At 46.5% G+C, this 27,394-nt stretch overlaps 1 protein-coding gene across 17 annotated transcripts in view; it reads left to right on the top strand.

Annotated features, from left to right (window-relative positions):
* Positions 1 to 27,394, top strand: part of HMBOX1 (homeobox containing 1) — an 82,267-nt gene that overhangs the window by 46,163 nt on the left and 8,710 nt on the right. For 3 of the 17 annotated variants that reach the window (XM_068118111.2, XM_068118110.2, XM_078778112.1), the window contains 7 exons: positions 1,285 to 1,370; positions 1,632 to 1,742; positions 1,843 to 1,984; positions 3,657 to 3,739; positions 3,865 to 3,984; positions 4,670 to 4,764; positions 22,579 to 24,269. In XM_068118111.2, the coding sequence (XP_067974212.1) occupies positions 1,285 to 1,370; positions 1,632 to 1,742; positions 1,843 to 1,984; positions 3,657 to 3,739; positions 3,865 to 3,984; positions 4,670 to 4,764; positions 22,579 to 22,722 (781 nt within the window). In that variant the 3' untranslated portion in view covers positions 22,723 to 24,269. Of the gene's footprint in view, positions 1 to 1,284; positions 1,371 to 1,631; positions 1,743 to 1,842; positions 1,985 to 3,656; positions 3,740 to 3,864; positions 3,985 to 4,669; positions 4,765 to 22,578; positions 24,270 to 27,394 lie in introns of those variants that run through there. The other 14 variants (XM_078778114.1, XM_068118116.2, XM_078778118.1 and 11 more) reach the window with 10 other exon arrangements.

The raw sequence follows: 27,394 nt of genomic DNA, 5'->3' as shown, positions 1-27,394 counted from the left end.
CCTTGGCACGAACAAACACTTGTTTGCTTTGCTTAGTATCCCAGAGTTCCGTTCAATTTCGAATTTGCCTACTTCCTGTGTAGCTAGATGCTCATGCATGAAGCGGGTTGACCACCAACCTGAGCTGCAGCGGCATCTCCTGCAATCCGCATTGATCGCCTCGCTGAATCGAGAGGAAGTCTTCGAGTCTTTGACTGATGCGGTCACGTCTTTCCCAGCAATCCTACAGCCGAGGTAACAAAACAGAAGTATCGGCGGACGTGATTGCTTTTCGTGAAATTTTTTTGTGTTCAAATGCAAGGCCTGAGGATGTTAAAGCATGGCAGGACTACAGGTGAACCTGCTCACTCCGCCGACTGGTCACTCGATTGGTTATTGCTGCGACCTTCTCCCACCAATACGCCTTTGACTCACTTCAGGAAAAGTTCCCAACCAACTCACGAGTGGCTAAAAATGTCTGCTAATTGGGGTCGGTTGAAGAAGGCAGTGTCAGGGCCGGCACGGTTTTCACCTCGGGTTGTGAGTACCTGGAAACGAGGCACTGTTGGTACAGGAGCATTTTGAGGTGCTCCATATTCATTTATTTGTCAAGTTTATGTGATTGCAGCCAGATGCTCTCCGAATGCTCGGATTCATGTTTTAATATCGCTGTGCACACACCAATCAGGTGGAGTTAAACAGGGGCAATGAAAAGAGGGATTTGTGGGAAATCCGAGCCTTTCGAGCAGCGGCTGATGTTAATCTGCTTAAGCCGAAGGTTCATCTGTGGCAAAGAGTAAAAACACCCAGGATGCTGCAGATTGCTGTGTTACCCGCTAGCTTGGGATAGCCATATTGTATTTGCTTATCATGTCTCACATTACCACCACCATTCCTTTTGTTGTTCTCTCTCTCTCTCTCTCTCTCTCTCTCTCTCTCTCTCTCTCTCTCTCTCTCATTCTCTCTCTCATTCTCTCTCTCTCTCTCTCATTCTCTCTCTCTCTCTCATCTCTCTCTCTCTCTCTCATTCTCTCTCTCTCTCTCTCATTCTCTCTCTCTCATTCTCTCTCTCATTCTCTCTCATTCTCTCTCTCATTCTCTCTCTCATTCTCTCTCTCATTCTCTCTCTCTCTCTCTCATTCTCTCTCTCTCTCTCTCTCTCTCTCTCTCTCTCTCTCTCTCTCTCTCTCTCTCTCTCTCTCTCTCTCTCTCTCTCTCTCTCTCTCTCTCTCTCTCCTCTCTCTCTCTCTCATATCCCGTTCTCACGCAATAATCTTCTTCTCTACTTGTGTGTCTCAAATTCAGGAGAGACAGTGCAATCGTAAAGGAGGAGATAAAGACGTTCCTGGCAAACAGACGAATCTCCCAGGCTATTGTAGGCCAGGTTACAGGTCAGACTCCAAGTGTGCGTGTGTGCGTGTGTCTGCACACCCTATCATGTGTGATTGTGTGACCATGTGCAATTGTGCATGCATACCCACACGGAAGTTAATTGATCGCATTAATCTTTGTTATTCTGCAATCACAGTTCACCAGACAATGAGTAAATCTATCGTTTCGCTATTACCATTTGAGGTAAATACCAATTGGGTTGTTGTTGTTGTTGTTGTTGTTGTTGTCTATCGTTTCTGATATTGCTTGTTCTACATCAGGAATCAGCCAGAGCTACATTTCCCAGTGGTTGTTACAACATGGGCTTGTCATGAGCGAAGGGAAAAAGCGTGCGTTCTACCGCTGGTACCTCCTGGAAAAAGACAATCCAGGTGGATCGACTTTTTTATTACCAGTACCCAATTGCGCTAACGCTCAGTTATAGAATGAGGTGTAAATGGTGTCCAACCGGACCTTGTGCTGTGTTTACAGGTGCGACACTCTCTATGAGGCCAGCAAGTGGTGGGCAGCCCGAGGAGCCACCCGATTGGCGGCCTCAGGCGTCGGGCGCACTGAGGGTCCGACGAGGCAGCCGCTTTACCTGGCGAAAGGAGTGTCTAACTGTTATGGAGAGGTGAGGAAGTAGTCGGACAACGTAAATAATACAATGGATCTGGAAATGGTTTCATACATAGAAGAAAAACGGCCGACTGGAGCCTGTACCTGTGGGCTGAAAAACCATGTCCTTGATATTCGGCCCTTCATGCTCATGACATTCTGTTGATTCATAAATGCCTCTTTTCACTTGCAGACATGTGAATGTATCTGGAGGATTGGGCTTGTGGATTAGCTGTTGTTATGCCCACACCTTTTGAAAAAAAATATCGATGACAACGAGAATATCAAATATCGAAACGACGAAAATCCAAGCAGTTTTTCTCAAGATTTAATGGAAAAAGCGGAGGATGCGTTCCTAACGTCACCATTTCAAGTATTATATTTTGCTTTTTACCTGTGATATTACCATTTACTGTATTCAAGTACACATACATATAGATTAAAAAAAAAACAATTACCACTTAGATATATTTAGATAAAAACAAACCTCTTCCGGAAGCGGTTAAAGTTGGCAGCAAGTCTTCTTCTTCTTCCTCCTCCTTCACTGAACGTGGGCATATTTAACAATTGGAGGCAAACTTAATAACCCGGTAACATCAAGAGCACATTTACCGGCATCCATTAGACTAATAACATCGAATTTCACTTGTAAGGTAACACTTTTACAATGCCTCTTAGCCAATCTAGAGTTCAGTATATTTCTTTATGTGCAAAGCAAAGTACTGCAGTAGTTATTTTGGCGATTTTGCCATCTCCCGATTTGGTACTTTAGCGATTTACGTATTCTGGCATCTTTATCAGTCTTGTAAGGTCTGAAAACGCTCGAGAATAAAAAGTATGGCTTTTATAACGAGGTAAGGGTGAATTGAGGTGACGAATATCAAGAAGCGCTCTTAATAACGTGACAACGTATTTGCGAAACAACATAAAAAGGGGCGACGTAAACCGGAATAAAAAGGGAAGAGCTAAAGGACGGGAGAATACCAGATGAACGGAATATAAAGGGAATGTTAACATTCCAGATGTGAGCATAAACCCGGCAGTCGATGGTGGGCTCTTCCGAGCTCAATGGGCGGCTTTAGCCCGACACAGCTCTATTTTTCACCTTTCGGAGTTGACCTCCACGTTCTTGAGCGCATTTCCTGTTGAACGATGCGTCATCCGGTTATGGTCGCCCCATCGAAGCTTACGTGCCGTTTTTACCAAACACGATGGAAGTCGACGTATAGCGGCGAATGTGCACGGGTTCAGCATAAGTATCTGACCAAAGAGCGGATACCTGTATGTACATATATGTATGCGTGCGCACATGTACACTTTAGGAGCTACCTGCATTATGTCGCATGAAGGGTGCCAACGAAGGATTTCAATGTTGTTGATTTTTGTGTGTAATTATGTTGTATCGCAACTACCGTTTTATATTTTGATTTCCTCATTTCACCAAAATGACAGCTAACTTGTCTGTAAAGCATCATGGGAAATGCACGACACACTCAAACATGGCTGCTTCCTGTTGCTGACACGTCTGCGTTATCTTACATCCCTGGAGATTAATAATCTCAAAGTTTCCCATCGAGATTCATTCAACCAGGCTCAGGGATTACTGTATGATAAATAATAATTTGTTTTTCATTCTTTATTCCTTCTTTTGTTACTTTGTGTGAAAATGAACTCGAATGCCTTTGCAGCTACTTCAATGAAAACCAGTATCCAGACGAGACAAAGCGAGAAGAAATTGCAAATGCCTGCAACGTCGTCATTCAGAAACCAGGTTTGGACTCATGTCTTGTGTACCTGCTCATCACGTCACCCAAACCTCCCCTCAACTACACGTCTCATCACCTAAACCACAAATTATATCGTGAACTCGCCTCTCATTGCTGCCGTTGTTTGCAGCTGGGAAAAAACTGTCGGACCTGGAACGAGTGACTCCCCTAAAGGTTTACAACTGGTTTGCAAATCGACGCAAAGAAATAAAGCGACGGGCAAACATCGGTCAGTGGAGATGTTCAAATGGTACATTTTTTTGTTTAGAATTCCATTGTCACTGACGCCTGTGTGTTGAGTGTATGAATGAGCATGTCACTCGTGGTGCAATTCCACTCTAGCATGTTCTGTTGGTTTCATTCTCCATGCGTGCTTGGCTATCCCTACATAAACAACATTAGGATTCCAAAATGGCTGTTAATCGTCATCTCTGCATTTGCCAGCACACCGCAGGCCGAGCATCACCCCTAAGGTGATTTATGATGCAAGACCTTGGGGTCACCAGTCACAGAATCAAGGGACTTTGAAATCCAAACTTCGGGATAATACAATTCATCAGGGGAAAACAACGCTTTACAATCGCTCGCACGTTCCTTTAACCACATGATTATTCAGGGTGTCAGAAACACATGTAACCGGCCTAGAATCATGCCCTAGGACCACTTGACACTCACACCTACCATAACGCACTTCATGGCAGGTACTTGACAGCACGTTCTCGATAACGTATACAGGTGGATGAGTTAGGAGGCCTTCCTAGAGTATTGCCCCCATTGCAGCAGCAAATGACCAGGATTGGCAAGAATGAAACCACTTGTGGAAATGCTCGGCACGATTGATGGGAGTAATATGAGACTGCAGTGTAATTTGGCCTATATTTGTGCTGTGGTGATCGCCGGGGAGCACACTGATGGCTTCTCTGTTTTTGGAAAAGAAGCAGCGATCCTGGAAAGTCATGGCCTGGAAGTACAGAGCCCTGGTGCACACTCCAACAGTGATGATGTTGAGGGCACAGAGTTTCTGGAACAGGTACAGGATCTATGCCACTGGCACTTGTGTTCTGCTGTGTGATACATTCTGCTATGTCGTGTGTGTGTTGCGTGTTGCAGTTTGGTTTTTACATGACATCTTGCCTTTTCCTTCACCACCATATATGCATTATATTGAGCTCTTGTTATTGTTTCCTTAATAGTAATTCCCCAATGATATTTTTTTGTCTTTTGGAAGCTACATTTGCATGTGCAGTGCCATTAATAAGTTCTAAAAGTTTGTATCGATGGCAATTTCTCTTGACCACTCACATGTGGGCACTTTTGCCCTACATTGCTGTAACTTTTCAAAGTGTGGTTATTTCTGGAGTTGCAAATTATTTTTCAGCGTTCTTTTCCAGCTCTCCGATCGGGTTCATTGATTTAAACATGTAAAAACGATTTCAAAATGGAGGTCCAGTCGTCTTCAGTCTCATCTATAAGCCGAGTGACTCCAATTTTAGTTTCTGCCAAAACCATGGTCACGTCGCTGTTATTAGGCAAAGTCAGGAACCTGAACAAATTTTCTCAGTAGCAGGTGAGCTAAGTAAGGGAAACTGGACAAAGTGCAAACAAAGAACCTCAGACATGGAAGTCATTTGCCCATCCCTGCTCGCCACCCTGGCCTGTCCCTGCTCGCCACCGGTTCAGTACCTGCTCGGCATTGGGCCCATTCCTGTCCGACATTGGGCCCGTTCCCGCTCGACATTGGGCCCGTTCCTGCTCGGCATTGGGCACGTTCTTGCTCGCCATTTTACCCTTGCATGTTCGCCATTTTGCCCTTGCATGCTCGCCATTTCGCCCTTGCATGCTCGCCATTTCGCCCTTGCATGCTCGCCATTTCGCCCTTGCATGCTCGCCATTTCGCCCTTGCATGCTCGCCCTTTTGCCCTTGCATGCTCGCCATTTTACCCTTGCAGGCTCGCCATTTACCCTTGCAGGCTCGCCATTTTACCCTTGCAGGCTCGCCATTTTACCCTTGCATGCTCGCCATTTTACCCTTGCATGCTCGCCATTTTACCCTTGCATGCTCGCCATTTTACCCTTGCATGCTCTCCATTTTACCCTTGCATGCTCGCCATTTATCCTTGCAGGCTCGCCATTTTACCCTTGCATACTCGCCATTTTACCCTTGCATGCTCGCCATTTTACCCTTGCATGCTCGCCATTTTACCCTTGCAGGCTCGCCATTTTACCCTTGCAGGCTCGGGATGATAAATGATATAGGAATGATAAATAACCTTCCGGATATCTTAAAAAACATCCCTGGGAAAATTAACCCTTGCATGCTCGCCATTTTGCCCTTGGATGTTCGCCATTTTGCCCTTGCATGTTCGCCATTTTACCCTTGCATGCTCGCCATTTCACCCTTGCATCCTCGCCATTTCGCCCTTGCATGCTCGCCATTTTACCCTTGCATGCTCGCCATTTTACCCTTGCATGCTCGCCATTTTACCCTTGCATGCTCGCCATTTTACCCTTGCATGCTCTCCATTTTACCCTTGCATGCTCGCCATTTTACCCTTGCAGGCTCGCCATTTTACCCTTGCATGCTCGCCATTTTACCCTTGCATGCTCGCCATTTTACCCTTGCATGCTCGCCATTTTACCCTTGCATGCTCGCCATTTTACCCTTGCATGCTCGCCATTTTACCGTTGCATGCTCTCCATTTTACCCTTGCATGCTCGCCATTTTACCCTTGCATGCTCTCCATTTTACCCTTGCATGCTCGCCATTTTACCCTTGCATGCTCGCCATTTTACCCTTGCATGCTCGCCATTTTACCCTTGCATGCTCGCCATTTTACCCTTGCATGCTCGCCATTTTACCCTTGCATGCTCGCCATTTTACGGTTGCATGCTCTCCATTTTACCCTTGCATGCTCGCCATTTTACCCTTGCAGGCTCGCCATTTTACCCTTGCATGCTCGCCATTTTACCCTTGCATGCTCGCCATTTTACCCTTGCATGCTCGCCATTTTACCCTTGCATGCTCGCCATTTTAGCCTTGCATACTCGCCATTTTACCGTTGCATGCTCGCCATTTTAGCCTTGCATGCTCACCATTTTACCCTTGCATGCTCTCCATTTTACCCTTGCAGGCTCGCCATTTCACCCTTGCAGGCTCGGGATGATAAATAATAATAATAATAATACTACATTTATTTTGTATAGCGCTTTTCAAGAAACCCAAAGACGCTTTGACATAGTACGTAAAACAAAGACAAAAAAGACAAAAATACAGAATTAAATAACCAAGCAGAAAGGAAGGAGAAGGAGAAGAGACGGTCAGGGGTTGAATGCGGTGTTGAATAGGTGGGTCTTGAGTGATGATTTGAATGTGGTGAGTGAGGAGGAGTCTCTGATGGTTTGAGGTAGTGAGTTCCAGAGTGTGGGAGCAGCGATGGAGAAGGCCCTGTCCCCCCAGGATCTGAGTTTGGTCCGGATGGGGGGGGGGGACAGGAGGTTGGCAACAACAGACCGGATGGTGCGGGTGGGAGTGTGTCTGGGGAGGAGGTCAGTCAGGTAGGATGGGGCCAGGTTATGGAGGACTTTGTAGGTCAGGAGGAGGATTTTGTACTGGATTCTCTGGGAGATGGGGAGCCAGTGGAGCTTGTGAAGGACGGGGGTGATGTGGTCCCGGGCCCGGGAGTGGGTGAGTAGACGGGCAGCGGAGTTCTGAATGTATTGAAGTTTATTGATGATATTTGAGGGTGAACCTTAGAGGAGGCTGTTGCAGTAGTCCAGACGGGAAGTGATGAAGGCGTGGATGAGGGTTTTTGCAGCTGTGGAGGAGAGGGATGGACGGAGACGGGCGATGTTTTTCAGATGAAAGAAGGCTGTCTTGGTGATCTGTTTAGTGTGTTTGTCGAAGGAGAGGGTTTGGTCAAAGATGATGCCAAGATTCCGGATGTGAGGGGAGGTGGACACTGGGATACCGTTGATGTTGAGGGTGAAGTTGTGGGTGGATTTGGTGAGCGTTTTTGGTCCAATAATGATTATTTCGGATTTATCACAGTTTAGTTTGAGGAAGTTGATTTGAAGCCAAGATTTTATTTCAGTGATGCAGTTTGTCAGGATAGAGTGGGTGACGGTGGAAATTGACTTGGCGGAAATGAAAAGCTGGATGTCATCGGCAAAGCAGTGGAATTTGAGACCATGACGACGGATTAAGTGACCAAGGGGGAACAGGTACAGGATGAAGAGGAGGGGGCCAAGAACTGAACCTTGGGGGACCCCTTGGGGAAGGGGAGCGGTGGGGGATTTGCAGTTATTGATGGAGATGAACTGGTGCCTGTCAGAGAGGTATGATTTGATCCAAGAAAGGGCAGTGCCAGTGATGTTAAAGGTGGTTTCAAGTCGGGTAAGGAGGATGATGTGATTGATGGTGTCAAAGGCGGCGCCTTCGGTCGAGAAGGATGAGAATGTTGAGGTTACCGGCGTCGGAGGAGAGGAGAAGGTCGTTGGTGATTTTGAGGAGTGCAGTTTCCTTACTGTGGTTGAGGCGGAATCCGGATTGGAATGTTTCATACAGGTTATTGGCAGAGAGGTGATGTTTGAGTTGAGTGGCTACAGCGCGTTCCAAAACTTTTGACAGAAAGGGTAGGTTGGAGATGGGTCTGAAGTTATTTGGGGTGTCAGGGTTGAGTCCAGGTTTTTTCAGAATGGGTGTGACAGCAGCGATTTTGAGGGATGGTGGGACGATGTCAGTCGACAGGGAGGAGTTTATCGTTGCAGTGATAAGTGGAGAGAGCGCAGGAAGGCAAGCCTTAACAAAGCTGGAGGGGATGGGGTCCAGAGTGCAGGTGGCAGGTTTCATTCCTGTGAGGAGTTCAGGAGTGTGAGGAGAGGTCAGTAGGGGAGACTGGGGAAAACTGAGATAGGGGTTGGCAGGATAAGGGGGGCAGTTGGTTTGAGGGGGAGCAGGTGCGGTGGTGGTTAAGCTGCTGTAGATGTTGTCTATCTTGCTTTGGAAGAATGAAAGTTAAGAAATGCAGTTATCGACTGTGAATGACTGGGTGGTGGTATCCAGGGGGCTGAGGAGTTTGTTTATTGTGAAGAAGAGTGCTTTTGGGTTTCCGGAGCCAGAGTGGATTATTTGAGAGTAGTCGGTGGAGCGGGCGTGGGAGAGGGCATCTTTGTAGTGCTGCAGGTGGTCTTTGTAGGCTTGGGAGTGAATTGTGAGACCTGTTTTATTGCGGAGTCTTTCAAGTTGGCGAGCACGGGTTTTCATCAGGCGGAGTTCAGGGGTAAACCAGGGAGCAGAATGGGGGAAAGAAACTGTTTTAGTTTTCATAGGCGCAAGCTGGTCGAGGCAGAAGGAGAGAGTGTGGTTGTAGTAGTCAGTGAGGTCAGAGGGGCTGTGCAAATCAACGAAGGGAGAAGTGGACATTTTTTCGGAGAGGGAAGATGAGAATGAGGTAGGTGAAAGAGAGTTTAGCTTACGGAAGTTGATAATGCGTTTTTGCCTTGGTGCTGGGGTGGGAATGTTGATGGTCATAGTGATGGCTAAGTGATCGGAGAGGGTGAGGTCAGAGCCAGAGAGATGGTGTAGATTTAGTCCAATAGAACAGACAAGGTCCAGAATGTGACCACGGTTATGGGTGGGAAAGTTGACATGTTGAGTGAGGTTAAAGCAATTAAGATTAAATGACATAAGAATGATAAATAACCTTCCGGATATCTTAAAAAACATCCCTAGGAAAATTAACACAAACGACCTAGTGTTGGAGGTTGCACAGGGCTCAGTGACGATCCTGAAAAGAGCCCTTGGAACAAAACTCTGAGAACAACAAAACTTCACAACTTAGCCCATGAATCGCAATCCTTCACCGAACCGGGGGTTTATATTTCGAATCCTGGGAGGACCCCGTTCCACCTTCTAAAACCCAAATTATGGAGATAACAACCAACGACACACCGACAAACATACACACATACATACACTCACACCCACACATACAATGCATTCAGAAAGTATTCAGACCCCTTCACTTTTTTCACATTTTGTTATGTTGCAGCCTCATGCTGAAATCGTTTAAATTCTGTTTTTCCCTCATCAATCTACACTCAATACCCCATAATGACAAAGAGAAAACAGGATTTTAGAAAGTTTTGCAAATTTATTAAAAAGAAAAAACTGAAATATCACATTGACATAAGTATTCATACCCTTTGCTATGACACTTGAAATTTAGCTTAGGTGCCTCCCATTTCTCTTGATCATCTTTGAGATGTTTCTACACCTTGATTGGAGTCCACCTGTGGTAAATTAAATTGATTGGACATGATTTGGAAAGGCACACACCTGTCTATATAAGGTCTCACAGCTGACAATGCATATCAGAGCAAAAACCAAGCGATGAGGTCTTTTTTTCATTTTAATAAATTTGCAAAACTTTCTGAAATCCTGTTTTCTCTTTGTCATTATGGGGTATTGAATGTAGATTGATGAGGGAAAAAATGAATTGAAACGATTTCAGCATAAGGCTGCAACATAACAAAATGTGAAAAAAGTGAAGGGGTCTGAATACTTTCTGAATGCACTGTATATACACACACACAATCACACATACACACACACACACATACACACACACATACACACACACACACACACACACACACACACACACACACACACACACACACACACACACACACACACACACACACACACACACACACACACATAATACTGTTATGTCGGTCGGGTGGAGCAATATCTAGAGTCAGGTAGATCTGAATAGGTAACATGCTTCATCTGTCGCGATAAGGAATCTACCCTGTAATAAGTTCTGTGTGTTTAGTCCGGTTTGTCGGTTAAGGAGTATACCTGTGAACATACCAGGATGTTCGTATGCTAGGTAGTAATAGGGATTAAAGATAACAGCCATGTGTGTCACAACTGGTAATCAAACATTTGTCCCTTATGGCAATGCACACCAACATAAACACTTAGATAGGCCCTTAGTGCAACATTAAATAATTCCCTCCCTTACAACGACTTTGGAAGAAGACAGGCAGGAAGACAGATCGGGGCACCGCCGAGTGGCCGCCGTCAGCTACGCCACCAGCTAGGCCGAGCAACATCGCGTGACACGAGCTATGACCACGCCACAGGGAACATGTGATTGGAGGGAAGGCGCTGGAAGGTTCGGTGGAAGGCACTGGTTGGTGGCGAGCCAAGACCGACATCACAGGCCAGGTTATAAAAGGGCAAGCCGGACGGCATTTTCAGCAGCTCTAGCTCTAGCTCTGTCTCTGTCTCTGGCACGTCCCTCTTTGGTCTCTTGGCGCTGCACGATATCTCTCTGTGCTTGAAGCTCTTGCGCTCTTTTTGGTCTCTGTGCTGGTGGTCGTTTGTTCGCCATCTTCGTGGTGCTTGGAGCGGTGCTCGGTGCTCGGTGCATCTGAAGCTTGGGTTGGTGCTGAGCGGGCGGGACCTCGTGGTGTGCAGCAGAGCGAGTCGCATCGGGGCCTTGCGAAGCGTGCGAGGCGGACGGAGGGTTTCTCCGCATCGGAGCTTGGAGCCGCATGGGGACAAGACGACGGACAGATAGGACCGCACACCACATATACACCATAACGAACAGTTATTTTCGTAATTCATTCCCTCGTCTCGTATCCGGAATATGTCGTGTCGGGACGTCCCGATTAAGATATTTATTACCGGCACGTGTTTTTCCTGTCCCACCATCCTTGCGAATAAACCCTTATATTATTTTCTGGATATATATATCTGAACGCAGTTTCCGTGTGGTTGATTTAATTGGTAAGACTGCAGGGCTTTTGCGCCGACCCCCTCCATCCTGCGCACTTTGGTGTAGGTTTTTGTTTCCGGAATCCGCCATTGAGTTTTTCGCCTCGAGGGCTAAGGCCTTCGCAATCGGCTTCCGTGACCGTCTGATTTTAATCAAAGGCGGCCACACGACAAATGGTAGTCAGGAGCGGGATTTGAACCCGATTACAACTGGTGTCAAGAGTGTGGAGAATTTGGACACAAAATTTTCATCGTCGAGGCGGAGAAATTTGTATAGTCGATTGTGCATACGATATCGCGTCTTCGAAAAATTTAAATTTTGTTTTTGGAATTAAAATAAATACGCGCGCGGGAAACGACCTTCCTCAAAGCGGATGTCGGAGGTCGGTGAAATGGAGGTGTGTAGCGAGGCTTCTGTCAGTTCAGGGGGTGAGTCGGATGTAGCTTGGGTGGAGCATAGTGGTGGAGCTTCCCCTGCCGTAGGGACGGCCCCAATGGATTTCCAAGCCATGTATGAAAAAATAATGCGGGAAATGAGACGGATAATAAGGGTATGTGGTGAAGGATTGGAGGTGCAGATTAAAGAAACGAAAACCCCATGTGAACAAACGAATGAAATAAAGAAAGAACAAAAGAATGATTCACACGGGGCCCAGGAGAAGCCAAGGGTGGCAGAAATTCAATCGGAAGGGGGGGGGGGGGGGGGAGGGAGCCAAATTGGGAATTGCACCGGGAATGGCAATGGAAGGAAATAGGGAACGTGAAAATTGTAATGGGGAATGTTTGTTACATGCTGGCCTGGAGGTTTATCGGGACTGGGTGGATGCCCCAACACATCAACAGGGGGATGAATTTGGAGTGGTGCAGCACGAGGGCGGTTGTGCAGTGCAACAGGGGATAACATTATTGGGGGTCCGAGTAATGGAGCCGGACCGGGTATTTATTGGGGAAGAAGGCCTGATGGTGCCAGAAATTATGTGTAATGATAATGAGCATGATGTGACCCAGCGGCTGGGGACCTGGGACAGTCCCATGGAGGTAAGGTTTGACCAGGTCCAAAGGAGTTTCGGGGATGAGGTGAGTCGGTCCGAGGTGGAGGTTGAGGTGACTGAGGGGACCCTCACCAGTCACCATGCACTACAATTTGGTAACAGAGGCTCCAAAATTGAAGAACCAGTTGGGGGAGTGTGTTGGCTCCATGCTGGACTTGGACTTTGGAGAGTTGGGAGATCGAGGCTCTGACGATTTTGTCCCCATAGGGAATTTGGACCAGCTGCAGGGAGGGGCAGAACAACCTGAGGGAGTTGTTACCTGCAGCTGTGGTTTGGCACAGGTGGTGAGAAATTTTAAAAGAAAAAAGAAAATTATACTTAAATGGGAGTTGCATTTGGAGCAGCCTTGGTTGGAGTTGGTCCCCGGGCTGCGGAATGTGGACCAGGAGAGGTCATTGAGGATGGCCTCATGCAAAAGTTGCCCCTTTCAAAATGTAGGTATGCCAGCCAGCTGGGGGGCTGCGCTGGTGAGATTTGGACGTGGGGTCCAGCCATGGGTGTCATGGTACGACCTGGGCCCCACGGGGGCCTGGTGGAGTGTGGCGTCCCTTGTCCGTCGGGGCGCCGTCCGAGCTGGTGGCTCGGGCCGACAGGGTCACCGGACCCTGGGGGGGGGGGGGGGGGGTTAAGACCTCCAGAGGGGGTCCGAGGTGGTTTCTCAAGCCTGGGATGGCATTTATTGAGGACCACGAGGGGGAGGTGTTGTGGTCGCGCTTTGGTGGTGGCACCGCGGACGGCCAACATGGGCATGATGTGGTGACCACCTGGGCATGCGGCCTGACACCCTCTCCCTGAGACTCTGGGACAGCCAGCATGTGGTGACCTGCCATGCTGTGTTGGTCTATGGACGCGGGTCGAACCGCATGGACAGGAATGAGATAGCCCACCGGACAACCATTGGGGCATCTGTGGAATGTGATGGTGTGAGAGTGACCTTCCACAGATGTTCCGTTATGATTTATGGACTCTCGGTTTGGGAAGAGAGCCATGGGGTTGATGAATCGGGAACGTGTAACGTGCCGAGCATATGGGCCATGCTCGGCTGGCATGTGCATGGCAAAGCATCTTTCTTTGGTGAGTTTAGCAAAATGTGAAAAATGTTTGGCATGGGTAATCTGTGGGTTAGATGCAAATTTTGAAATGTCATGGAGGTCACTGCACAGTTGCACCATTATTGATCCAGGTGTGTTTAGACCAAAGTGTTGGAGGCTGTGATAAAATTGATAGGTTAGCAGGACACAGCCTTCAACTGGTTGCGGGGGCGATTGCGCCAATATTTTGGAGGCGGGGTTATGGGGATGTAGTTGTGTGGTCTGAGGGTCAACGTGGTGCTGTGCGTGTCCGAGGTGTGTGGACCATGTCTTCTGGGTTGGTCTCCTGGTGGAACATGGCTGTTGACTGGACCTTGGTGTGGTCAAGTGTGGGTGGGCACTGGGGGGCTGCAGTTCTGTGGACTGGGGGACGAGGGCGGCGTAGGTGACGTGGGGAATGCCACGCACTCCGACCGTCTCCCCCATGGCTGAGGTTTTGTGTGCGGTCGTAGTTGTTGGCAGCAGGTGCTCACCAAATTGGCCAGCTGGTGCTGGTGCAGCTGTGTTCCTCGCAGGGGTGCGGAAGGATGGATGGTGGGTCGCACCCTTATGGACACTCATGGGCCATGTTGGCGTTTCGACTGCTCGGCTTGTCCCGATGACCCTTGCACTGTAGAGGTGCGTAGCTGTCGTAGCCACAGGTAGTTGTTTCGAACGAATCACCGTTGGATGCGGATTCACATGCCTGCCAGTGTAGTGGGGACAAAAGTGAAATTTGGAAGAATTTGGTAGGCCCAATGGGATAAATTTTGGGATTTTGAGGGTGGATGGCACTTTGGGTCTGAGCAACCTGCAACTACCTGCATTTGAGGTGAGTGTTTTGAGGTGTACTGTCCCAGGCTTCAGGACTTGCTTGGTAAATTGGGGACATGTAATTTGGAGTTGGGGGCGGGTGCGAGTGATGACATGGTCGGTGAGGGGATGGAATGTGTGCCACAGAGTCTGGTGGGTGGCGTTTGTGTTAGTGTTGTGGTGATGTGTTTTCATGTGGTCGTGAGGTTGGAAAGATGAGTGAGTGATGATTGTTGAGTGATTATTGTGTTTTGAAAATGCGTAATGATTCAACTGTAAATGGGATTTCACATGAAGCAGGCCATGGCAACGTTTTGTAACATCCTTTGTATCATCGTTGGCAAAGTGTGTGAGAATTGAATGGCAGCGGGGGAGGAAATGTGCTTTGGGATCTTGTGGGTGGGGAAGGTGTGTGTGTCCGCAGGTACAGATCAAGCTCTGAGGAGCGATGCCTGCGGCCCCCCTCTGCGGCAATTACCCCTGGCAGCCGGTGGTATCTGGAAATTGGAGCTCGCCGGTGGAGGGTCTGGTTGGGCGCCGTGGGGTAAAGGAGACCCCCGGCGACCCATGGAGCTGCGTGGAAGCAGGAGGCAATGGAGCCCGGTGTGTGGAGACCCTCACCGGCGGGGTAACGGCGGAAAGGGCTGTTGGGCTGTCACGGGGCCAAGAGATAAAGGGGGGGGGGGGGCAATGAACTTGCGAGTCGGTTGACTTGTGTTTGGGACTACGGGCACCACAGCCTGAAACGCCCCACCAACTTGTTGTGCGGTACCTCCCCGCTGCCGAGTTGAGACATGCACTCACAAATGACATCAATGCCATGGTCCTGCAGGGGGGTGTATGAAATAAGTGCTTGTAATGATTTTGTGTGTGATGATTTTTGGAATGAGAATGAGCGGATAAGGGGTTGTGTTGAATGAATGAGGGCGAAATCCACCGAGCCTTGTCACTCACCTGTAACACCTGGACAGGACCCGCGGAAATTTAGGGGTGCATTGGGATGGCCCCGCAGGTAAGGTTGCGTCTTGTGGCATCCACCGGGGGACGCAGTCTGTAGACCGGGGTTGTATAAATGTTCATAGAGTTGTGAATTTTTGTAAGCTTGGTAAGTTTTGTGGTTAAGGTAGGTTTTGCGTGTTGTTTGTTTCCTCCCTCCGCAGGAACGACCTGAATCATTGTAAATATTTGATTGCATGATTGTTAAGGGGATTAGCATGTTAAGGAGAATAGGTAGGAAGTCCGACTCACTTCCCACAGCCCTCCTGCTTTATTTCGTAGGTTAATTAAGTGTGAGACAGTAAGTGTTAAGACTGGAATGGTAGCACCTGCACTGAACCTAGCAGGAGCTATGGTTCCAGGGGGGTCGGAGGGGGGGCTGTGTTATGTCGGTGGGGTAGAGCAATATCTAGAGTCAGGTAGATCTGAATAGGTAACATGCTTCATTTGTCGCGATAAGGAATCTGCCCTGTAATAAGTTCTGTGTGTTTAGTCCGGTTTGTCGGTTAAGGAGTATACCTGTGAACATACCAGGATGTTCGTGTGCTCGGTAGTTATAGGGATTAAAGATAACAGCCTTGTGTATCACACCTGGTAATCAAACCTTTGTCCCTTATGGCAATGCACACCAACATAAACACTTAGATAGGCCCTTAATGCAACATTAAATAATTCCCTTCCCTTACAACGACTTTGGAAGAAGACAGGCAGGAAGACAGATCGGGGCACCGCCGAGTGGCCGCCATCAGCTACACCACCAGCTAGGCCTAGCAACATCGCGTGACACAAGCTATGACCACGCCACAAGGAACGTGTGATTGGAGGGAAGGCACTGGAAGGTTCGGTGGAAGGCACTGGTTGGTGGCGCGCCAAGGCTGACGTCACAGGCCAGGTTTTAAAAGGGCGAGCCGGACGACATTTTCAGCAGCTCTAGCTTTAGCTCTGTCTCTGGCACGTCCCTCTTTGGTCTCTTGGCGCTGCACGATATCTCTCTGTGCTTGAAGCTCTTGAGCTCTTTTTGGTCTCTGCGCTGGTGGTCGTTGGTTCGCCATCTTCGTGGTGCTTGGAGCTGTGCGCGATGCTCGGTGCATCTGGAGCTTGGGTTGGTACTGAGCGGGTGGGACCTCGTGGTGTGCAGCGGAGCGAGTCGCATCGGGGCCTAGAGAAGCGTGCGAGGCAGACGGAGGGTTTCTCCGCATCGGAGCTTGGAGCCGCGTGGGGATAAGATGACGGACAGATAAGACCGCACACCACATACATACCATAACGAACGGTTCTTTTCGTAATTCATTCCCTCATCCCGTATCCGGAATCTGTCCTGTGGGGACGTCCCGATTAGGATATTTATTACCGGCGCGTGTTTTTCCTGTCCCACCATCCTTGCGAATAAACCCTTACATTATTTTCTGTATATACATTTACTGCATTACGTTCTGCATTATTTTCTGTATATCTGCATATACATCTCTATATACAGACTTGGCATTTAATATGGAATATTTTTTTTGTGGGGGTGAACTTACTTTTCAAGATGTCTTCGAACCAAAAGTTCATTGGAATTATGTTGAAATTATTCTAGATTTTGTTAATGTGACCTTTAAAAGAAACAAAATCCACATTTGACATTTCGAAGCAAATAAATTGATCCTTGAAAGTGATGTAAACTGATATCGAACTCAATTCACGGACAGTACTGTGTTAAACTTCTGTACGTTTTCCAGAAGAATCTCTTTATTTTGCACATTAGCCAAATATTTTTTTAACAAAAACAAAAGTTAAATTACGATTGGGATTACGGACAGTAAAATTACAGTTCAGTACTTCGTGTAACCCCCACGAGCATTCAGGAGAGCACGTGCACGTTGAGGCATGCTGTTCACGAGATTTGCCAAGGTTTGGACAGGAATCGCTTGCCATGCAGTGACAATAGCCTGCTGCAATTCACCCACAGAGGTCGGCTGCTGGTCCAGGTGGTCGATTTGACGCGTTAATTCTGCCCACAAGTTCTCTATCGGATTCATATCCGGGAACATGGTAGGCCACTCCATATGCTCTACACCACGGTCAGTAAGAAAGTGTTGGATCATGCGAGCATGATGAGGCCGTGCATTGTCATCTTGGAAGACAAAGTTTCCTCGAAAGGCTGCACGAGCAAATGGAAGCAATGTTTCTTCCAGAATGGCCCTGTACTTGAACTGGTTCAGGTTTCCATTCAGAACAACCAGGTCAGTTTGCCCCCTGCATGAAAAGCAGCCCAAACGGTCACCCCACCACCTCCAGGTTGGACTCTTGGCACTATACAATCTTTGTTGTAGGCTTCATGCACTTGTCTGCGCACTCAGACGCGGCCATCTTGACGATAGACCAGAAATCTAGACTCGTCACTGAAGGTCACGTGATTTCAGTGTCCTGGCTGCCATTGACGGTGCTCTCTGGCCCACTGCAATCGACGCTGGCGGTGTTGTCTGGTCAGGCGTGGCTTTCTCAGGGGACGCCTGGCACGATAGCCTGCTTGAACCAGTCGTTGGTTGACTCGCCTTCTGGATACAGGCACATTTGTCAGTTGCTGCCACTCAGCCCTAAGCCGATTAGCTGACTTGGTACGGCCATTGCGGACTAACCGGTGCAGCTGGCGATCATCCCTCCTTGTGGTTCTGCGGGGACGTCCTGGCCTCGGTATTGGAGTAGGGACACCCCTCTGAGCATTTCGTTTCAGGACCTTTGACACCTGACCTTGAGTGATGCCATACTGCCGAGCAATAGCACGCTGTTTCATGCCGTTATTTCGTAAAGCCACCACTCCATGACAAACGGCATTGTCGAGTTGACGGACCATCTCCAGAGGAAGCGGCAATAACTTTTGGAGACGTGCAGCAGTTGTTTTCCACTAATACAGAATGCAACAACCCTTGTATACCCGACTGTGAAGCCAATCATCAAATGCACCTGTCCGTACATTTTGCCACGCCACCTGTGATATAATCCTGTTGTTGACTTCTTGCTGCGACAGACAATCAGTGACATGGTTCTTTTAACAAATAAATCACCAAAGTGTAAAAGAAACTCACCAGATTGATATACTGAGTTAAGAAAGTAAACCCAAGTCAAGAAAAAAAAAAAAAATGCCATATTAAATGCCAAGTCTGTATATATAGAGATGTTGATCAGTTATATTTCTGTTTATATATCTGAACGTAGTTTCCGTGTGGTTGATTTAATAGGTAAGACTGCAGGGCTCTTGCGCCGCCTCCCTCCATCCCTACACTTTGGTGTAGCTTTTTGTTTCCGGAGTCCGCCATTGCGTTTTCGCCTCGAGGGCTAAGGCCTTTGCAATCGGCTTCCGTGACCGTCTGATTTTAATCAAAGGCGGCCACATGACATTACTCTCTCTCTCTCTCTCTCTCTCACACACACACACACACACACACACACACACACACACACACACACACACACACACACACACACACACACACACACACACACACACACACACACACACACACACACACACACACACACACACACACACACACACACACACACACACACACACACAGTCATCCATCCGATTATATTAGATATTCACGGTACTTATCCCACCGCACGTGTCAAGGTAAGAATATCTGGTTTCTTAACAGATGATATGAGCATGACAGTTGGGGCGATTTTTTGACGCCTTTTCTATGAACATCATCGCAATTCACCCCTTCCATGGGGGACGCCATTGCTGGATAAATATAGTGCTTGTTGTGACAATACTGGCTGATGAATGGCTGGGTGTAAATACTACTACGCAGCATGACCAACTCACTGCAGCCGCGACGGCTACGCTATAAGAAAATAATGCTGATTATTAACAGAAATTACTTAGTGTTGGACAAAATTCATGATTCGAACTTTTTATATTGATGAGAAAATATGTTTCTGAAGTTTATTCAAGCGAAGATAAGTTTGCACCCTTTTCATGGAATGAACCTCAACGAAAGCTCAGATCTGCTCATGGCTTACATGTAACATATCTAGACATCCCTTCAATTATCTTCTTTCTACTTCAATCACATTTTAACAATAATTTTTTTTTTCCAACATCCAAAGTACAAGCTGAGCTCTGTTTGGCATTAAATTCTGACAGAATTGGGTGCAATCACTTTCTGTGTATGACTTAGGAAGCTGAGCATAACTGCTGCCCACCTCGCTGATCTACCTGTCAAGGGTGGGTGATGGTAGGGTATGGGATTTAATAGGATGGGAAGGCCATATGACAACAACAAAGCAATCCTATGATGGAATGGCATTGGAAGCACTGCCCATTGGAATACCGTGACATCATCCAGTATGAGAAACACTTGAGAAAAGATACATGTAATAATGCAAAATGGCCTTCACCCTCGTGAGGGTAACCCATCACCAGACTCGTCACAATCTGAACACGAACGTTGAATTATCGTCAAAACATCATCAAAGTCACTGAATGTTTGTGAACCATTCAGTTTTGGGAATGGAAAAGAAGGTCACATGGAGGAAGGTCTTTCGACCATGCTTGGCCATAAATTGGTGCACAGACATGGCGGAGTTTACCAGACGCACCGTTTCGGTACAATTTTCGTCTCTCAAACTTGTCAGGGCATATTTGAAGAGCAACAGATTGTTTTTTTGTCCACGGGTACTGGATTTGGTCTCTTCGCGGTTGAAGATGTTGATCAGTGTTGTTTCCATCGTATACAAGCAGGGGTACCTGGCGTTGCCCGGTGCTGTTCTAATCCTGTTGGCATCTTGACGAAATCAATTTTGTTTTGTTTTTTTCCGTTAGAGTCTAAAACACTTCCCTGCATCCACTAAGTGACTAAGGAATTGGATTGGGGGTCATTTAAATTTTTTTGTTGTTGGAGTCTAAAACACTTCCCTGTATCCACTAAGTGACTAAGGAATGGGGTCGGGGGTCATTTCATTTTGTTGTTGTTGTTGGAGTTGAAAACACTTCCCTGCATCTACTAAGTGATTAAGGAATGGGGTTGTTGAATTTTTTTGTTGTTGTTGTTGGAGTCTAAAACACTTCCCTGCATCTACTAAGTGACTAAGGAATGGGGTTGGGGGTCATTTCATTTTTTGCTGTTGTTGTTGGAGTTTAAAACGTCCCTGCATCCACTAAGTGACGAAGGAATGAGGTTGGGGGTCATTTAATTTTTTGCTGTTGTTGTTGGAGTCTAAAACACTTCCCTGTATCCACTAAGTGACTAAGGAATGGGTTCGGGGGTCATTTCGTTTATTTTTTTTTTGTTGGAGTCTAAAACTTCCCTGCATCCACTAAGTGACGAAGGAATTAGTAGGGTCAATATACGAAAAAAACTCACCTAACCCCCAACAAATTGATACAAAAAGTTTTTCAATGGATTCTGGTACCATTGGGCATGTTAAATAACATACTAAAAATCTAGTAACATCTGACTTCCGGAAAGGGGTCATTTTCAAGATGGCGTCCAAGATGGCCACCGGGAGCTTAAAATGGCCATATCTCAATTATTATTCAACCTAGAAAGGTGGTTTTGGTGTCTAGCCCTGTGTTTTAGGGCCCAAGGAATCCAATTGAATCAATAAAATTACCATCAGTTAATTATTTATTGACAAGTCCAAGATGGCATCCCAAGGTGACATCCTGATCCACTAAAATAGCTCTGTCGAATAGTAGTCAACCTAGAGAGATTTTTTCAGTGTGTATACCTAGGTTTAAGGCACCCAGGAAATCATCAAAATTACTTAAATGAGCACAAAGTAATCAGGTAATCCAGTAAGCCAGGTTTACCAGCCCATTAGGCATTTGTTGTCTTATACAGTTCGTCGCTATTCATCGTCATCCTCCGACTCCTCTGGAAGAAACTTGTTATGTGGATTGTCACATTCTTCAAGTTGGCACGATCCACAGGCAGTAGTACATGGTAGTCCATATCGTCTACAAGAGCAGCGGAGTGTCTTGCAGGCAGTGGAGCAGTTACAATGAATGACCTTCAAGAGACTGTCTGGAGCATTACAAGTGTACATTTCTTTTGGAAATGTCTAAAAAATATGGATTTTGTTTATGCATACATGTACCAAATAATACCATTCCTTTTGAGATGAAAATAAATTGTTTGTCAGATTTTTCAGTCTCCCCCCCTCCTCAATATAAAATAGTCTGTCCCTTGCCATAACCTCTCAAGCTTTGTACAAACCTTTGTCTGTAATGATCACTGAATAGTGTGGACTGGAGTCACAGGTGGCAGTGGTGTAGACACATTACACTCTTATCTCCAATCTGAAACACACACTTGGTTCATTAGCTGGTGAGTCGGAGGATGACGATGAATAGCGACTAACTATATAAGACAACAAATGTCTAATGGGCTGGTAAACCTGGCTTACTGGATTACCTGATTACTTTGTGCTTATTTAAGTAATTCTGATGATTTCCTGGGTGCCTTAAACCTAGGTATACACACTGAAAATATCTCTCTAGGTTGACGACTATTCGACAGAGCCATTTTAGTGGATCAGGATGTCACCTTGGGATGCCATCTTGGACTTGTCAATAAATAATTAACTGATGGTAATTTTATTGATTCAATTGGATTCCTTGGGCCCTAAAACCTAGGGTTAGACACCAAAACCACCTTGATAGGTTGAATAATAATTGAGATATGGCCATTTTAAGCTCTCGGCGGCCATCTTGGACGCCATCTTGAAAATGACCTCTTTCCAGAAGTCAGATGTTACTAGATTTTTAGTATGTTATTCAGCATGCCCAATGGTACCAGAATCCATTGAAAAACCTTTTGTATCAATTTTTTGGGGGTTCAACCATATATTGACCCCTCTCTAAATGGAGTTGTGGGTCGTTTAATTTTTTTTTTTCACATCTCTACAAAAGCATGCAGGGCACAGACATTCGTGTATATCGTTATACAGTCCACTCCTGCATTAATTGCAAGGACGTCGGTACTGACGATTGACAAACACTTACAAGGGACGATTCTGCACATATTGTGTCGTTTTCATCAAAATCTCTGCCATTTTTGCACAAGTCGTATGATGACGGCCTTTAACCGTTTTCCTCGTTTCCTTCTCCATCTCCTACTCAAACCCAGGAGGAGGGCACAGGCCAGGGTGAAGGTCAGACCGATCCCATCGCGCTGGCAGTGGAAATGGCGGCAGTGAACCACTCCATATTGGCCCTGGCGGGACACCCACCACCACCCGGGGACATCAAAACAGAATCCAGCGAGGATTGAAGAAGCATGCCGAGTAGTTGCGAGAGCCAGGTTTGGGGCATCTGGCAGTGAACCACGAGATAATAGTAATGAGAGAGAGAGAGAGGAAGCAAGGAGCCGAATAGAATGCCTTAACGGCCCACCAGGGTTGCTGAGGTCAATCCCTTTAAATATGGAAGGGGAGTAACAATAGCACTTGAAAAGTGTTGACACGGGAAGAACAGGTTGTTGGCTGTTAGGAAATCGCAAACACTAAACTTATCCTAAGTATTCCACAGCATTGCTGTTAGTTCACCGTAGTTCGATCGAAGCGGTTATTTCTCAATAGACATTTGGAAACTAAAAATTTATCCATTGTATACCGTTCAAGGTGCTCCTGGGCTGTGTAGGCCTCGATGTTCTGCTTCCGTTGGGTCGCAGTTCTCTTTTGGTCACATTGGGTGCGATATTATATTCGACGAACTAGTTTTTAACCAAAAGACGCGGCCTCGTAAATTATTACACAGATTGAAGCGGTTGCCGTACATCTAACCGACGCCACCTCTCCCCACCCGGTTCCTCTCCAACCTTAAGGCGGGCGATCGCTTTGTGGAATCTTACAGCCTGAGTACGAGAACTACATACACACTCTGCTCAGATGGCATCACAAACTGACGGGTTATCGACGTCCTCTGCCGTTACCCGCTTTCCGATGTAAAATTGCTTCCGACAACGCATTCACTGCGCTCTCGACTGCCAGCACATGGGACTGTCATGGCGTCGACTGTTTAGCATGAACTGCTGCCTCGTGCGGAGAAAGGACCTGCAGGTTTTTTTGGGGAAACGGGCTCTGGAAATATACACCTAAATTTGGACACGGGACCTTTTCCCTCAAAGACTCTTTGGTCCAGCCTTCGGATGATGGAACGACATCTGAAGGTGACACCTTATTTAATGAGTTGTTGAATGCTCAGATGAAATTACTAAACCCCCTTGTGCATTTGTAGCTTAAGATTTCATCTCCGTTGAGATCCAAATTGCAGCGTTTCGGATCGTCGACGAACTTCCAACTTTGGGAAGTGATGGACCGCCAAACGACCTGAGGAGGCTGTTGTTGGTCGGCAGGAAAGCATGAACTCCAGTTATTATGCTAGGCTTTTAGTCTATTACTGTATGTTACAAGTTATGTATTTTTTGACTTAGTTAAAGTTTGTTTACAGAACATAACGATTATGATGATGATTATGATATCGGAGCGCTGGCTGCTCGGCGTGACGCTCGACACTGTCTCCTATTGGCGTGCCGCCATTACGTGCCGCCATTAGGCCCTGCAAAGCCAAAAAGAAAAAGGAAAAAGTGCTTCCGCATGGCGGACAAGCCAAGCCGCTCATTCTCACGTCTCCTGGGCTGTCCGAGCCCACCCTCGTATCTTGGAGAGGGTACTCTACTTTGGACTATAGTTCTGAGGAAGGATTTAAAATAACACTTAGATCTTGATTTTTGTATTTTTGTAGGACACGTTTAGGAATGTGTGAACAGGTTCATTTATGGGCCACATTGACTCACCTTCAATAAAGATAAAAAGTGAATCCCCGAGTGATCCCTGATTATTCCACGCAAAGAATCCGAGGACTAAACAGGCACTGATTGATTGTAGTTTGTTATCTCTCTTCACTTATCTGTTCAACATGGAAGGGGCCACAGAGATCAGATTCCCTGGTTGCGGAGATGTGGTACTTGCGTGTTTCAGGAATGGAGAGGATGTGGTTACATTGCCTTTTCCAAGTATAATTGGCATTTTGACGCCAAACCTAATTCTTCCCTGTTGACGTTTAAGGGTTTTTGTTTGTTTGTTTGTTTGTTTTTTTGTATACAAGATCAAGGCTCGTGTAAGAGCTAACATTGATCACAAAAAGACAAACTGACACATAAAACACATGATAAAGGGAGCGGAAGAACAAGATGGAGAGCAGGGACATCGGGAGATCTGTGGGAGGGAGAGGGCTTGGGAGGAGGGGTCATGGGAAGGGGGGGAGGTGGGAGAGGTAGAAAAACACATGGTACTTAAAAAAAAAAAGGGTTGGCCGTAAAATGTGGGTCGACAAGACTAGGCAGGGCAGACAGACTACCCCTCCTTGAAGATCATAGAGAGCCGGTAAAAATTTGCAGCAACATTCGTAATTCTCTCAGAACTAACTGAATTTCCATCATATGACGATCCTGTGTCCTGCGAATACACGAGGTGATGTCGAAGATGTCCGTGATGTCGAAGATGAGATCTGCGCACCACATGAAGTTGGAAATGAAATTAACAGGAAGGAGGCCTCAATAAACCCCTCGGCCCAACCATCTTCAGATGCTTCCTCAATGACATTCAATCTTAAGGTCAAGTGTTTGTACAATAAGCTCGAAGCAACACACCTGTCTGCAGCAAAGCCTTGGTAACGTTACAAGCCTGTGCTGACGCAAGTGGACATTCACTCCTGTTGAGGAACTCGAGAGATCCCATGTTCTCCAGATGTCCATAATTTTCATTGGCTCTCGTGTTAACATCCTGGGGGTCGATATTAAGCTGAGATTCAACTGGGCCATCAACATACAAGAGCAGGACAGAATCTGGGCCGTCTGTGATGAGTGGCTCACCTCCTGAACCTCAAGGTCCTGTCCATCTACTTGCCCTCACTTGATCTTATCTTTCTCTTTGACTCGCTCACCACATTCAGCATAATTCTGAAGCATGCAATAAAGTCTAACTTTATTCTTCTGATAAAATTCGAAATTCTTCTGTCTAAATTAAATAAGAATAAAGTCCAAATTCTTCTGGTAATACCCTGAAAAGGAGATACATGTTTACGAGTGTGCGGAAGGTACAGTGCCTATAGAAAGTATACACCCCCTTTCAAATTTTTCACCTTTTGTTGCCTTATAACCTGGAATGAAATTGCATTAAATCAGACTTTTTCCACCTTTATTTACACATCGTAACCCACAACTTCCAAGTGAAGAACAAATTCTACAGATTTCAGAAAACTAATTAAACATACAAAACTAGAATATCTTGGTTGGATGTGTCCACCCCCTTTAGTTAATACTTGGTGGAAGCACCTTTGGCAGCAATTACAGCTGTAAATCTGTTGGGATACGTCTCTTCCACCTTTGCACACCTTGATTGGGCAATATTTGCCCATTCTTCTGAACAAAGATGTTCAAACTCAGTTAAGTTGTGTGGAGAGCGATGATGGACAGCAATCTTCAAGTCATGCCACAGATTTTCGATTGTATTTAGGTCGGGGCCCTGACTGGGCCACTCAAGGCCATTTATCTTTTTGTTCATTAGTCACTCCAGTGTAGCTTTGGTTGTATGCTTTGGGTTTGGCTGTGTGCTTTGGGTCGTTGTTGTGCTGAAAGGCGAACTTCCATCCCAATTTCATCTTTCTTGCAGAGGGCAGCAGGTTTTCCTCTAGGATTTTCTGTATTTTGCTCCATCCATTTTCCCTTCCATCATGATAAGTGTCCCTGTCCCTGCTGATGAGAAACATCCCCATAACATGATGCTGCCACCACCATGCTTCACAGAAAGGATGGTGTTCTTTGGGTGATGGGCTGTGTTGGGTTTACGCCAAACAATGTTTTGTATTTAGGCCAAAAAGTTCCATATTGGTTTCGTCAAACCACAAAACTTTTTGCCACATTGCTTCAGAATCTCCGGAGTGGATTTTTGCATACCTCAAACAGGACTCCAGATGGGCTTTTTTGAGTAATGGCTTCTTTCCTGGCACCCTACTGTACAGGCCAGACTTGCAGAGTGCGAGGGATATTGTTGTCACATGTACACAATGACCAGTCTTTGCCATAAAGGCCTGTAGCTCTTTCAAAGTTGCCTTTGGTCTCTTGGTGGCCTCTCTGATTATTTCTTAATGATTATCTTGACTGTGCTCCAAGGGATATTCAAGGCCTTTGAAATATTTTTTATACCTATCCCCTGATCTATGCCTTTGCACAACTTTATCTTGGAGATCTTTTGAAAGTTCCTTGCTGCTCATGTTTGTGTCTTTGCTGTGAAATGCACGACCCAGCAGAGGAAACCTACAGGAACGGAACAGCTGATTTTATTCTGAAATAATCAGAACCATGACAATTCAACATAGGTGGAGGCCAATTAACTAGGTGTGTGATAGATTTTCTATTATAATGGGGGAGGGGGAGGGCGCGGGTGGGGGGGTTTGTAAGGACACTTATCCAACCAAGATATTGTCGTGCAACCGCCGAAGTTTATATCAGGCGATCGCGGATGCCGATCACGAAGGCTTTAACTCCGAGGCGGAAACTCAATGGCGGATTCCAAAATTTAAAACACCTAAGCGCGCGGAATGGAGGGAAACGGCATAAGTCCCCGCAGCCTTAACTATTGGAATCAACCACCCGGTAAACTGCGTTCAGGTATTATGTACAAAAAGTAATATAAGGGTTTATTGAATAAAGGCAGAGACAGAGAAAACACGTGCCGGAAATAAATATCCTAAATCGGGATCCCGCACACCGACTTCAGAAACAAAACGAGGGATTATGAATTAATAAAAAGAACACCTCATGTAAAATGTACACGCGGAGCTCGGCTTATCTGTCTTTGTCGTCTTGTATTGTTTGCCGTCCACCACGGCCCCGCTCGGCCCCGATGCACCCACGAGGCCTTGCTCCAAGCTCCGATCCTCTC

The sequence above is a fragment of the Myxine glutinosa genome, chromosome 5 (assembly GCF_964187855.1).
Source record: "Myxine glutinosa chromosome 5, kmMyxGlut1.1, whole genome shotgun sequence".
Taxonomy (NCBI): Eukaryota; Metazoa; Chordata; class Myxini; order Myxiniformes; family Myxinidae; genus Myxine; species Myxine glutinosa.
Note: the sequence above shows the minus strand (reverse complement) of the source record. Positions and strands in the feature narration are given on the sequence as shown.